Below are 14,456 nucleotides of genomic sequence, written 5' to 3' on the forward strand. Positions count from 1 at the left end.
CAAGAAGCATCAAGTCTGCCAGGAAGTTGGTAGAAAATTCTCCTTTAAAATTCTTGAAATATCTAAAAGGAAAATAGTGCTATTCTGTTTTAAACAACAGCAAAAAGGGATTTTACTGTGTTGCTACTAACAAAATGTCACTTGGAGCCTGATGCTAGACGCATGAACTAGGGAGCAGAACCTGGAGCACCACCTGAAGTAATAGTGATAAACACCTTCAATTAAAACCGAGGCTTTTTCTAACCCACAGCTGTCACAGCGGTTGTGACAGGTCCTGTTGGTTGAGCAGTAACTGGAAGGCAGGAAAGCAGAGTCAGCACTGAAGTTACTGACTGAGGAGTGTGGAAAATAAAACAAATGTGTGCGGTTCCCCTTGCTTTATTGGCGTTGGTTAGAATTACTTTGTTCAAGTGGTGTGTAAGTCTTACATTAGCAAGTTACTGTTCCTGTAGCAGATGGCAACGTGAAAAAGCAATCTCTGAAAATACCTGCAAGCCTTCGGATCTCTTAGGTTCTTCTTAGATTCCTTTGGGCCTGGGTCTTTATTCAGCAGGTGTCTGTAGCAGGGAAAGCAGGGGAGGTCCTGTGTCACCCGTCTGCATTTCCAGTGACAGTTTGTTGTTAGACTGCAGCTGTGACCTGCTGGGGAGGGTGAGCTGGCAGTGTCTGGGGATCCTCTCCTGTGCTAGCAGGTGAGTGCGGTTGGTGGCTGCTTGACATCCCCCAGCGCTGAGTCTGACTTGCTGGCAGATGTTGTTGTCGCTCCTGGTCACATCATGCTTCCCCACGCATCCCTGGTAGGAGACACTTCTATCGTTTTATGGGATTCCAAGTGATGGATAAAGCCTCTATTAAAAAAAAATAAAATAAAATAAAATAAAATACAGACTTCTTTCTAGTATCTTTCAAAATTTTGGGGGGAAAAGGCAATTTCTAAGCTTCATACCCTGCTTGCTAGGGAAGCAGCAATGCTCTGTCTATTTTTCCACGTAAAATCCAGATCACTTCTGTTTTGTGAGTGTTTTTTTTTTTTTTTTTTTTTTTTTTTTTAAACTATCACTGTCAGCAAGCTTTCAAACTGCCTAGTTCCTCCTACTAAGAAAACATGTTTATAATACAGTCTCTTGTCTTACTAGTGGCTGTCTTTATCACAAAATGCGAGGCATCCTAGTAGCATAGTTTGCACATTGGAAAGTCTCAAAATTGAGATCTGTGCAGCATGGTTTCATCTTGGTTTATCAGTCTGAAGGAAAATACTTAGACCTCTCTCTGGACATCTAGACAGATTTCTCTGATGGATAGATTTGTCAAAATGGATAGATTTTTGTCCTGTTCTCACTTCAGTTTGTTGGACCTTTAGCAGCCGTCTCAATTTTCTCAGCAGTTACACTAGGATTTCCCAAGGTCTGTCCATTCCGTTTCACGAAATTGAATGCTATTTGCAAAAATAATGGTAGCTCTTCCACCTTTCCAGTCACAAATGTATTTTTTTGTAAACCGCACAAAGTAAAATTTGCAGTCATGTACTTACCAGGTCCAACTACTTGCAGTACCTAGCGTACGTGTAAGTTTGTATTTGCTGTCTGCGTACTGTAAATCTCACCTGTGTAGTATTGATTCTGAGGATGGTACACTATGTTCTTCGTGGTATCAGCCATGAGATTTCTGAATTTCTGCTGGTATGATATACATGTATAGTGTGGTTCTCTGCTAATTTTCGAAATCCTTGGAAGTTGTGTCCATCTGAGCAATCTTTGACTGGCCTGATGTTCCTCTAATCTGATCGGGCGTTTATAGTTTGAGTACAGGGAATTCATGGAGATGATGGAATTAACAGGTTTTACATCCAGCGTTTTTCTTAAAGCATAATGCAGATTAGTCAAGTGTTTCTGCTTATGCAGCATAGTCTGTAAGTCAGAGATTCCAGAAAGCGTGTACAGCAGAAAGGGAAGGAGAAGAGAGATGGGAAAGCTTTAATCTTGTTTTGAATGGCGGTTGGGAGATGACTTAGGTAAGTCCTCATACCTTCCATATTCGCTGTCAAAGCACATCGTGGTAGAAGTACCTCGGGCAGTGTGACTAACGTGTTCCCAATCTCAACACGAGGATAGCCCAGGGAGCAAACTCTTGTTTGGGAAACTTAGAGCATGTTGCTGTACATTAAAGCAAGGTCACTGAACCTGTGCCTGTCGCTTGAGGGGGAAAATGAGGAGGTTTCTGATGCAACTAAATGCCCGCAGGAGCTTGCTCCATGACTTTGAGCAGAACCCTTAGACATGCTACTATGTGGGAAATCCAGCATTTATGTTGATATCAAGGGCTTTAAACATTTAAGTGAATGGAAAAGACGAGTGCTTTAATTTGCCCACAACACCTATGAGTCCTGTTCCGAAGTCTAAAAATGTTTCAGCCGGGTTTTTGGCAGCTGAAAGAAATCTTGAGCCTGAAACTGTGCTGTGCTATCAGGTATGCTCTAAAACCTGGGGAAGAAGTCACTGTTTGCACTGACTTTGAGATGGCATTGTGCATTTTGGAGGCTCGGATTGAATTAATCAAACACTAGGTTTAGAACAGCAAACACTGCAAAACCATAATATTATTTCTAAAGGTAAGTGAAGAACAAAGTGTAAAGTATTTGGTAGAGAGAGATGACTAAGCTGGATGTCAGATCACTGTCCTCAGCTGATGTCTTTAGATTTTAATCAGCTGATAAACCAGGATGTTTTTGCAGATAAACATTTCTTTGTGGTAAGGGCTTTTCAGCAATTGAGGTCAAATAAAACTTAAACAAAGGAATTTAAAAGGGGGAAAGTTTTGGTTCAACAAAGTACTGCCCTAGCACTTGATCCAAAAAGCTTTCTGCATTAAAAAGTATTGTGTCAGCTAAAATTGGGTAATGCTTAAGCAGTAGGCCGTCTTGTCCACCAAGTTACAGCATGCACGGCCTCTTAAAAGAATCCCAAAATTATTTCTTTAATAGCTCTGCAAACTGACTGTCCCCAGGTATTCTGCAGAAAAGGCTCTGCTCTGTCCTGGAGCACTGATTTCTTCAGCTGGTTCGGGTTCAGCTGTGGTTTAATTAACTGACACAGGCTAAGAACTGCTCAGGAGTACGGGCAGCAGTTCTGCCTTTAATTCCTGGAGGAGCCAGGCAAGTTATCTCCATCCCCTGAAGTGTGACTGTCTCAAAGAACAGCACAAATCCGAACATATGGATTTCGATTTTCGTGGTGTTTCTGGTGGGAGAGAAGAGCACGATGGCCAAATTGTAGGATCTTGGCATTCTGCAGGGAACCTCTAGATCTGATTCAAACTTGTTGCTTGGATCTGAGTCACAACATAGCTGTGAAGATGTACTTGACTTTTTTGTCTTTGAAAGCACTTAATCTTTCCGCATGATGTGCTGCCATTTAGTTCTGCCTTGCCTTTTAACAGTTCCTGAAATGCCGTAGATATGGATTATATTAATGTAGCTTTTAAATTTTTGATGGACTGAAATAGCTTCAAAAACTAACCTTTTGAAAACACTTGGGTAGGGTGCAGGACAAGCTTTTAGCAGCTTCCTTTTTCTACTAGTACGCTATCTCCCGTTCCAGTAAATGAGGAGCTGTGACTGACTTAGGTTATGCTCAGCTTCCAGGCCCAGGAAGAGTGCCTCCAACTGACATTGCAGATTTTTATTTATTTATTTTTTAGATCTGAAAATCTCAGCTATTTTCACACTAGTACCAGGGGTGGAGGCTGTTTGCACTGCATGGGTGCTGTACATATTTGTTCAACGCATGCTAATAATCTAACACATTTCATTATAAAAAATAAAATAAAAATTCCCCATGGTGCAATAAAACTTCATTTACGAGAAGGTTACCACCATTTAGTGTCGATGGTCCCACAATAATTAAAATGTAGGCTTTCCTTCCTCCCAAAGCTGTTTGTCTTCCAGGATTTGGAAGACTGGAGCAAAGCTGGTGCTGCATGCTGGTGAGGTTACAAGTTTCTTATTTCTGCTTTGCTGGGGCACGGCTCATGACAGGCTGCACACAAAGTGCGTGCTCTTGAGTCTTGCACTGTGTCCTCTGGAATGATGGAGCAGTCTGCACGCTCTGCCCTTATTAATTGCAACTTGCCAGCACTGCAGCTTGTGCCAGTGACTAGATTTTGAAATGATAGTGTCTTAGCTCTGTCAAATGTTCGGAGTGCTGCAGAGAATTTTTTGGCTGGTGGTGTCAGCAGCAAAGAGAGGAACCTCTGAACCATGTCCCCAGCTTTCCTCGTGTAGTTTAGTCACAGCTGTCTGGGAAGTGAAATGCTCTTCCTTCTGGCCTTTCAAAGCTCAATTTCTATTAACAACAGAGGAGGAAATCCTGCCTTTTTTTGTGTGTGTGTGTGCTGTCAATTGCTGGTTTAAAATATCTAGTGGCTGCCTGGAGTGCTAATGGAGTTATAATCAAAACTGAACTCTTGCAGTGAATTTCTGCTCAATATTTTTGACCTAGCTCAAGTTAGCACACAGATACATTACCTACATCTGCCTCAGGCTAAAACTTCCTGTAATAAATAAAGGAATGCTTTCTATTTGCTCTCCATTTCTGTTGTTTTTCTGGATCGTTTTGTCATCTTCAGCATTTTGTAAGGTATAAATGCAAGATATACTTGCTGAGTTGCTAGGATAAATGGAGAGACCTAGGGTGAATCTGCCATTCTTTTAATAACATCTGAAGATCATAGTTCCTTGGGTCTCATTATAGCTACTTGGTTTACAAAAAAAAATTAAAGGAAAACTCAACAGAGTAAATGTTTGAACAGGGTTTGAAATCCATACAGCATTATGATTAGCTGTATGCACTTGAACAAATCTTTTTTCTTCTTGTATATAAAGCTCTTGGCTTACATCTCCATCCACTCTTCTTGTATTCTGGCTGGAGCCAGGCACACTAAATAGTGATTACAGAAAAGATTAAAATTCCATTTTTGTGTTTGGTGTTTAAATGCTGATCGATTCCTTTGGTGGCATGTTAAGTAACAGCATGGTAGACAACAGAAGGGGCTTATTTGCAGCAATCTGTCTAAATCCATTTTCAATATATTGTTTAATATGCCTTTCTACTTCAATTCATTTTTACTTTAAAAAAAAAAAAATTGAAGCAGGCAGGAGATTAGTTTAAGGTATTGCTGGAGAAGTAATCACTTAGTGGTAAACAGCTTCCAGTTTTTAAGGAAAAGTTAATGTGCTTGAGCTGAAACAGAAGTTATGGGCTTGCTCTAGGAGTTAATGGATAAAATTCAATGGCCCGTGCACTTACATAACTTGACTAGATGATTGCAATAAACCTTTTGGGCTTTGAAATCTCCCCTTTGTTTTGCTGTTTACAACTGACCATTTCAAAAAATGGACAGATTTTTGCAAAATGAGAAGCTAAGGTAGAGAAAAACAGAACTACAAAGTCTATAGCCTGGTACTTCTGTTTGCTGACCTGTTTTACAGGGACAGAAATCCAGAGCCTTAATGCCAATTTACCCTAACTGTGCGGAGCAGATAACTTCAATGTTCAAACAATGGCCATTAGAATTGGCTGAAGTTGTGCCAGGGGAGGTTTAGGTTGGATATTAGGAAGAACTTCTTTACTGAAAGGGTTGTCAGGCATTGGAATGGCCCAGGGAAGTGGTGGAGTCACCATCCCTGCAGGTCTTTAAAAGACGTTTAGATGAAGAGCTTAGTGATATGGTTTAATGGAGGACTTGTTAGTGTTAGGTCAGAGGTTGAACGAGGTGATCTTGGAGGTCTCTTCAAACCTAGATGATTCTGTGATTCTGTATTTCACAGTTAAAATACAGATAAGGAGGGGGTTGTGCTTGTGGGTTTTAGACAAAAATGTTAGGCCTTCAACTATGCAATTAGAATTCATGGGGAAAAAGGATGAAAGTGAAAATTTACATGAAATGCAGTATTCCAGGTAAGACTTAGCTCCCCACAAATGAGATGCTTGTTTAATAGTGAAGGCAAAAGTCAGTCCTAGAAAACTTTCTGTGTTTTGCAGACTGCTTAGATATCCGTCTAGAGCTTCTGTTGAAGGAGTATCATCAAGTTATTTAATTTGCATAAATGAGTCAAATCCCATGCAGCATCCTTGAAGAAAACCACTAAAAAAAGTAACATTCTGGTCCATGTGTGCTGTCTGGATTTCTAGAGCTCAGACATAAAATTTTTATAAAAAAAAAAAAGAAAGAAAGCTTCCAAAATAATGTCAATGTCAGGAACCTGCTTATTTTGACAATGAGGGAGACTGGGCGTATATGCACATATTCCCTGTGACAGTGGTGGCATGCTGCCTGTACCTTTACACACTGCTCCGCTAATAGTGATGACATGAGCATAAAAATTGCGTTTGGGGGGGAAGGTAAATGTTTATCACTTGCATTGACTTTTTTTCAGTAGTCTGCTTAAGTTGGTTTTCAAAGTGTGATTTCTAGCACAAAATGCTCTGCTACCAGACTGCTGCGACTGCACCTTCCCTGCAGGGCTACGCTGATCGTGGGTGCTGGCAAGTTCACTGAAGCAAAGACACTGACGTTCGTTTTCTAGCACTGAAAGTCACTTTAAAATTAATGTTCAGACATTGTTGACAGAACTTGTCAGTGACTCACAGCAGGCTTTTCAGATACGATGCTTTAATAGTGACCTGTGAAAGCAATGTAAGTGTTGTAAGTTTGCTTGCAAGTGATACCGTTAAGAGAAATATTTTAAACTCTTAACACTTACCCAAGTTGAATTAAATTTAGTGGAGCATTTCTGAATTGTATTGACTCGTGTGACTTATCTGCCCAAGGCTAAAACAGCTCCACAATGCAGCATGTCTGTCATGGCCATCTGCAGCTACGTCTAGCCTTAAAGATTGAAAAGGTGCTTCTAGAAAGGTATGTTGATCCAAAGGAGATTAACACCATGTTTATCTTGTGTGAATCTTTTGTCTGGCTTCGTTTGTACAGGGCAGTAATGTTGTAAGAAGGGAAGGCAGAGGAACAGATGAGTCATGCTGTGCAGACCTCTTTTTCCTTCTCCAGTCCTAACGTACAGAAAAGTCAGGCCTTTCGAGTCTCCAGGAGTGAGAGCTTACGAAAAGGCTCTGTACAAGACTTAAGGATAAATAACTCATATTCTGTCTCTCCAAAGCCCAGTGCTGTAGTTTGGAAGGGTCTGAATGGCTGATGTCTGTGCTCTGTCGTTTTCCCCTCATCCATAATGTGAAGCTTGCAAATTCCTGAAGTCTTTCTCTTGATGTGTGGCTTTGACCCAGCTTAGCTTAGCCAAATTCAAAGATTTTTACGCATAAATTTGAGAGCAAGACGTGATGTCTCTACTAGACTTCCTGCTGTCCGTATGCCTCATTTGGACTCCACATAATGCAGTGGCAGTCTCTGTGATTTCTTCTTTTTAATGGAATTGGAGGATGGCATGCTGTCGTGTCAGGTTTGTTTGCTTGCTCTGCAGGTATTTACATGCACATTGCTGACCTCTATGAACAATGGCTTGAAGCTGTGCAGAAAATTTATTTCTCTATTCATAGTATCTCATATTGAAAACAGAAGCACAAGGTCAGCTCCAGCCCAGTACTTGAAGATGTTCACCCCGAGCATGGAGGCTGAAACTGCTTTTTAATGGCTTTCAGATTGCTCCTTGTCCTCGGGAGAGTTAAGGTGCTTTCTGTAGGCTTCATGCAGATGTTGGTCTGAGTCCTTTGAGGTATAATTTGAGCTGGTCTCCCATCTCCTGAGCTGTTGTGTGCAGGAGCTCAAGATCCACCTTTCCTTCTTAGTGTATTTCAGATAGAGCAATCCCCCTGGGATGCTTTTCCTAAGGGACATTTACAGGCTAGAAGTCGAAGGGAGCGAGATGCTTCTGCAATTCGGGCTCAAGCTGCTGAAGTCCCAGGGAGAGGTGGGATGTGAAACATTCTTCCTAGCTTCTTGTTAACTTGGATGTCTTTTTGCAGATGTTTTTTGTTGTTGTTGTTTTGTTGTTGTTTTTTTTTTCAATTTTCTTCATTGTGCCTGATGTCCCCTGGTCAGTTCGTAGAGATTTGGACATCTGGCATAGGGTGGCACAGTGGCGTTACAAGGCTCTGAGCTGCACTCTATATTTCTGGTTAGATCTAGCCCCTAAACAGCCTTATAATGCCTTGTGGTGGGAGGGATTTCCAGAGTAACTGCAGGTAGCAGGTTTTACAAGTGTTGGATCACAGCAAATGGTGGAACAGGCAGTGGCGTTGTAAGCCATTCTCCTTGTACTGCTCATCCAGTCCAGAGAGCTATAAAGAGCAGACAAAAGACTTTAAAATACTGAGTTCTCAAACTGGCCAGCTATTCCCGTGCCCAGTATGACACTTCTGCACATGCCGAATGCGAGGGAGGTTGGCAAAAGGCTGCTGGCAGGGAAGGTGTGTGGTGTGTGAGGCCTTCCAGGGCTCCTGCTGGCACAGGAGCATCCTGGGGAGGAGAGGGGCCCTTGAACAGGCCTGGCAAAGAGGAGATCTTGTAAAACAGAGGCACAAATCTCAAAGAAACGGTAGCATGCACTGTGGAATATTTAGTGGGGTTGATGGGGAGACCTGGGGAACAGACAGCTTTATGGCTGGTCTGGGCATGAACCCCCTGGATTTCAAGATGCTCTGATTGTGTTGTTGACACCAGCTTCAGACTGACCAGAGGACAAGCTTTATGCTTACTCTTTTCCCCCAGGCGTGCTGCTGTCCACTGTGTTCAGTTTGCACTACTACTGAAACTTTTTTCTTTCATGTTTGGTTCCTGGTGCACGTGTTCGTTTTCACACTTAAACATACTTTTCATATCAACAGGTGATATGTCTAGAAATCTGCGTAAGAACAGTGGTGTTTAATGGGACAGTTATCCAATTTAGTTTGATATTTATATCTAAGTTCACTGATGGTCAGAAACCCATCCAGAAGGGGAAAAGGGACATTGTGCTTCTTCACCACAGCTCTGCTGCTCTGGAGCTGCACTGCCCTAGTACCTGTGATTTGGGAATAGGTGAGGCCTGTTCCCTATAAGAGTGCCTCTTATAAAGCCTGTTTCCCTTAGCAAATGCCAACAGGTGAATTGAAGATGTTAGATTGCTGCTGACAATCTTAATTTTGTGCCCTAATAGGTGCAGATTGGAATTTGGGAAGGTACACCACACATTTCAGCATTTGAACGGAAATAAAGATTTAGAAGAGTAGAATTAATAGGCTAAAGGAGCAGTGATTATTAATGTAAAATGAGCTATCAGTTTTGATTCAGGTAACTTCATCAGGTGGAAAATAAAGGAACAGATGATGAAGATGAATAATGATGGGCAGGATGAAAGAAATCGGATATACCATCTAAATACAACTCCACCGGGCTTTTTCTTTGAAGTGGTCACTTCTTCTGGATATAACTGCCCTTTCCTGATAACCAGCCTTTACTGGCAGCTCTGTTTTTCACCACTGTTATTCCTATCGCATAGTGTGGTCTCACTCTCCCCGTGAAGCCCTGAGAAATTCCTTTCCCTCCATCTTTGTGTCACGAATATTTTTCAGAGAATACCCTTGTTAGCTCCAGGTGACAGAGGTGGAAGTTCAGTAATAGTTCTTCACGCTGAGAAGTAGCTGCGTGACTCCTTGTCCATTTCGAGTGCCCATCAGCGTTCCTGCAGAGAAAGTACATCTGAATTGCAGGGAGGGAAATGCTCTGATACTGATACTCGTTGATATGTGTAACCGAGTGTCTGGTTTCTTGGATGAAACTCAACTTCTGCCAGGTCTGTAAAATGTCTTGCCAGATAAGTCAAGCAGCTGAGTGTAAATCACTCTGTGATCCTTGATTTGAAAGGATCTAGAATGATTTTAAATCTCTTGCATGGAAAAGAAAATCCCAAGCAAGTTCTAATAGTTCATAGGGCAGCTCGTAATCGGGTTGAGCTCTCTTTCTTGTGGACCACTCGTTTATTACCCTCTGGCCTGGTAATACAGCCAGCACAACTTGTGATGTTTGTGCAGTTCCTTTGCTAAGGGTTAGCACCCAAAACCAGGCAAACAGGGTATGCACCTTCAGCTTCCCTGCTTCACTTGGACATCTTAGCTTAAGTCCAACTTTGATGCACTGAGGGTGCTGAGCTGGAGTGGAGAAAACACTAGCAGTGTGCCTTTCCTACTGACTGTAAAAAAGGGTTGCTCTGATGGGGATAAACCTGCAAAACCTTCACGGCAAGGCTCAGCAGAGCTTGTCTGCCAGACTGCAGTGAGATGTGCTTCAGCAGACAGAAGGGAGTGAAACAGCAAGTAAAATGCCCAGATGCCCTACTTGTGCAAGACAAATCTAGGCATGAAAATAACGAGTTTGTAGTTTATTAAAGCAAATGGCATCTGTGCTTTTAATGCCAGAGATATCTGGTAACCATGCAAGGTTACTATGCCAGCTGTTGCTTTTTATTGGTGGTGGTTTAGTTTGATTGACCCATTAGAGTGAGACTTGAAGCCTCTCGCCCTCTGAGCACTTCCCTGCTTTAGCTTTTTTTCTTTATAGAAATTTGTATTCTGTGGAGCTTGCTCTGCAAGTTGGAGGCATTAAAAAGAAAAATTCTCATTCTTAGAGATGTTCTCTTCTTGATCCTAAAGCCTATTTAAAATATATATACATATGTATCTCCCTTGTTTTCTGGGGATGTCAGTGTTTCTAGAGATGTATTGCGGTTTTATTTCCACACACCATAGTCTCTTTGAACCAGAATTCACCCCATCTTTCATTTGCTAACTTGTTCCCAAAGCACTCATTGCTTTTGAATTTCAGAAAAAACATCATGAAAAGAGCAGCTCTAATTGCATTCGGTGCAGGCTTATGCCTCATGTGAAACTTGCTTTTAAGTTGAGCAGCAAGAGTCTTAATAAATGACCTTTTAAATCTTATTTTTATTTTATTCAGGTATAGTAGTGTGCTCATTAATAATGATCCTGCAATAGGTCACCCATTAAAGCTTTATTGTTAATTAAATAGGAAGTAAGATGTATTAGATGTTTTCAAAATGAAAATGGGAGCTTTTAATAGGTTCTCTGATTAAGAATACTGGTCTGCATACATGATGTTGCACTTGGAAAAAATCACTTAGCTATAGATAAAGTACTGTTTTGAGGCAAGCAAAACTTGCTTTCTTCCTCATCCCTTTTGGGGTTAAAAACTGCTTGCTTGTGAGAGTCTGACCTTGAGGAAGATGTATTGTCTTCTCTTACAGGAAGTAGGAGGCTATCAAAAATGTTTCACAAGCTTTTTTTGTTGTTTTTTTCTTTTTTTCTATATATCCAATCTTTTGTTTAAAAGGCGTCATACGTGAGGCAAAAGAGAGACCCTTACTTTGGTGATGGACAAAGGAAAAAGGACTGGCATAACAAAGAAGCCATAAGGAGGGACTCAGAGCGTGTGGGTATGTACGTAAGATTACTGTGCATGTTCTAATACAGTCTGTACATCAGTTTGATTCTATTTAGTAGTCTGAGCACAGAATGTATTGTTGAACTTGAGGGTCAAGATACTGTTGGCATGATGCAACAGTTATTGCATGGTAATCCCAGTTAAAGCTGCCTCCACCAACTCTAAAATAACCATTATGAGATCAAAGGATGTTGATAACATTCTGGTATTTTTAGGATAGGTACAGTATTGATTTTTAGAAGCTTACTAAAAAAAAAAAAAAACACAAAACACTAGGCCTTTCCCAAAAGTGGTAAGGGATCCAGAAAGAAAAGAGGTGTAAGAAAAATGTTGTTAATCATAACATTCATTCAATTTTTATTCCATTGTTCTGGATTTTGTCTTGCATTATATAGAAGGCTCCATTTTGAGCATCACAGCTTTACACTAGTGTGTCTGCAAGGGCTCTTCCTCCTCTGTACCAGAACTCAGGTTGTTAAATATACATATCCATCTGTGCTGAAAAAAGCAACATCGAGGTATTTAAACCATATGTATTCTTCCTGCTGTGAAACAAAAAAAAAATACTCTATAGATCCTCCCCAGCATTGCCATAGCTCCTTCATCTGTTTCTGATGTTAGAAGGAAGACTAACTTGTAGGATTTGCACAGCTGAGTAGTTTGTAGCAAAATCTCGTATCAAATAAAATTGTTAGGCTGATATGGTTGACCTAGTGCTAAGTATGACATACAGCACAGAACTAATGAAGGGGTTTTTGAAAGGGCTGTAAGGTAACTGCCGTCCTTTTGATATATGGGTTAGTTTCTGGCCAGTTAAGCACCAATTAGTAGTAATGATGCATGTTTACTTTCTGTCCGTAGGAAATGGAGAACAGGGAAAACCTTACCCAATGACTGATGCAGAGCGGGTGGACCAGGCATACAGGGAAAATGGCTTTAATATCTTTGTGAGTGATAAAATTTCTCTGAATCGTTCCCTTCCAGACATCAGACATCCAAAGTGAGTACATAGTTTGCTTTTCAACAAGTGAAAGTTTACAAGCTCTAAATTACCACATCTGCAGGACTGTGCTCTTTATTATGGTCTTTTGTATCTTTGTCAAATACAAGCCTTTCACAGCTGAGTTCCTGTTGGCACTGCTGTCTTATTCATAAAGGACAGTGTGTAATAACTGCAATGGGAAATGCAGGAGACGAACCAGGAAAAAAATAACTTTCAATTCCAAAATAGTTAAAATTACTTAAAACTTGCAGCCCTGCACAAAAGGAATCGCGAACTTAAACGGGAGGAGTCGCATGTTGCAAGAGATGAAGGAAGTAGGCAGTTCAGTTCCTGAGCCCACAGACATAGCCAACAACTTTTAGCAGCTAACAAGACAGAGCTGTTTCTCTCTATAGTACAAGCTGGTGTAAACGTCTGACTTGCTTCACAAGTGCACTAAGCACAGTTGGGTAGTAACTTCGTCGCTAAACACTGTTCGGTTCTTAGGTATGCGTGTAGCTGGAAATGACCATGAAATTTTTAGGAGCAGAACAAGACTTGGGTAGCTCCACTCTATGTGTGAAGAAGAGTTTTGTCAGCAATAACATCTTCCTCATAAAATCCTTTCCAGGGCTTTTAAGTAGAGACTAGTTCCAATTTAATTTTGGATTTTGATTCACCTGTTTAACTCTTGTTGATACTAAGCTGAGAGGTTTTTCAACTGCAGATTTTAATTTGAAAGCCTTGTTAGACATTTGAGTGAAAGCTTGTTTTGTGTAAAGCCATTTTTATCACAACTTAGTGAATCTGAATCCAGCATTTACTTTATGCATGAGGTATAATTTGCAGAAATTGGTTTTTATAATTTGGGCATTTGAGAGTGCTTCTTTAGCTGTCACAGCCACCTAACCATATACTCTGTCTTGACATCCTTTCTCAATGTATACCCATAAACCAGCGTAGTGAGTATAGCTCTATAAATGCTTTTGGCATGCAGCTGAAATGTTTAAGTATAGAGGTTGTTCAGGTAACTAAAGATGTTTGGTCAGCTAATACTGAAATTCTAGGAAATAGTTTGAGATTGCTAACTTAAATAGTTTCCTTTTGGGGCTGCTGTGGGCTTCAAGAATTTAAGCTTTAGACAATACAAGTATTTCCTCACCTGAGGTGTTAATATATCACCTTATATTCCCCAGTGCTTCGCAAAGTTGCTGATTCCTCATTGCTAATTCTGCAATTTAAACTTTTTAAAAACATGAAACTTCTGACTCTAGTCCCCAGTTAAAATTAATAAGTGAAGTGTCTAAGTCACCAACACCTTAAGCTGGGATTAATGATCCTGCTGCAGCTGGTTTTGCTTGACGTTTGACACATCCTTTCCCCCAAAGTAGTGAGTTATAATTGCGGAGGTCTCAAGATGAGGATAAACAGCATGTATATAATGGTTGCAAGGATTAGGTGGGCAGGGAATGGGGCTGCATTTAATGGAGATCTTCAGTAAAGGAATTCACAACTGGAAAGGTCTGTTGTGCATTCCCTGCCCATTAAAAGAAAAGATACACTTGAGGTGCTATGTTTCATGTTATTTGGGAGCTGGATGGGGGCAATTTATAATGAAGTTTGGCTGAGGTAAAGCCCATAAAGAGCACTACAGAAAGAAGCAAGCTGTGCTTTAAAGCACTTGTTTTACCTAGCCTTTTATCTTTGGTAAGAGTATGGGAATTCGGAGGTTTGGAAGTATGCCCAGAGGTAGAAGGCAGTGTAAGCACAAGGTGAACTGGTGAAAAAGAGAGATCTGCCCTGCCTTTCTACTATGCTTTGGGACCATGGTTGAGGTTCTTCCCAACAGCTGGCCTGGGGAGGGACAGAAGCAGCCACTGTTCGCAGCAGTGAGGTGCTGGAGCTGCTGTGCAGCTCTGCAGCCCCAGGAGAGGGGAGAGCCCTGTTATCTCCACAAGCTCTGGCCGACGTTCCCCTGCCTGGGCAGAGCTGCCAGCTGGCTTGCATCGCC

At 41.2% G+C, this 14,456-nt stretch overlaps 1 protein-coding gene across 2 annotated transcripts in view; it reads left to right on the forward strand.

Annotated features, from left to right (window-relative positions):
- GALNT10 (polypeptide N-acetylgalactosaminyltransferase 10) overlaps positions 1–14,456 on the forward strand; it is an 87,364-nt gene that overhangs the window by 30,530 nt on the left and 42,378 nt on the right. For both annotated transcript variants that reach the window (XM_068698469.1, XM_068698470.1), the window contains exons 2-3: positions 11,353–11,455; positions 12,325–12,463. In XM_068698469.1, coding sequence (XP_068554570.1) covers positions 11,353–11,455; positions 12,325–12,463 — 242 coding nt within the window. The remainder of the gene's footprint in view (positions 1–11,352; positions 11,456–12,324; positions 12,464–14,456) is intronic.

Source organism: Anas acuta, chromosome 14 (assembly GCF_963932015.1).
Source record: "Anas acuta chromosome 14, bAnaAcu1.1, whole genome shotgun sequence".
Taxonomy (NCBI): Eukaryota; Metazoa; Chordata; class Aves; order Anseriformes; family Anatidae; genus Anas; species Anas acuta.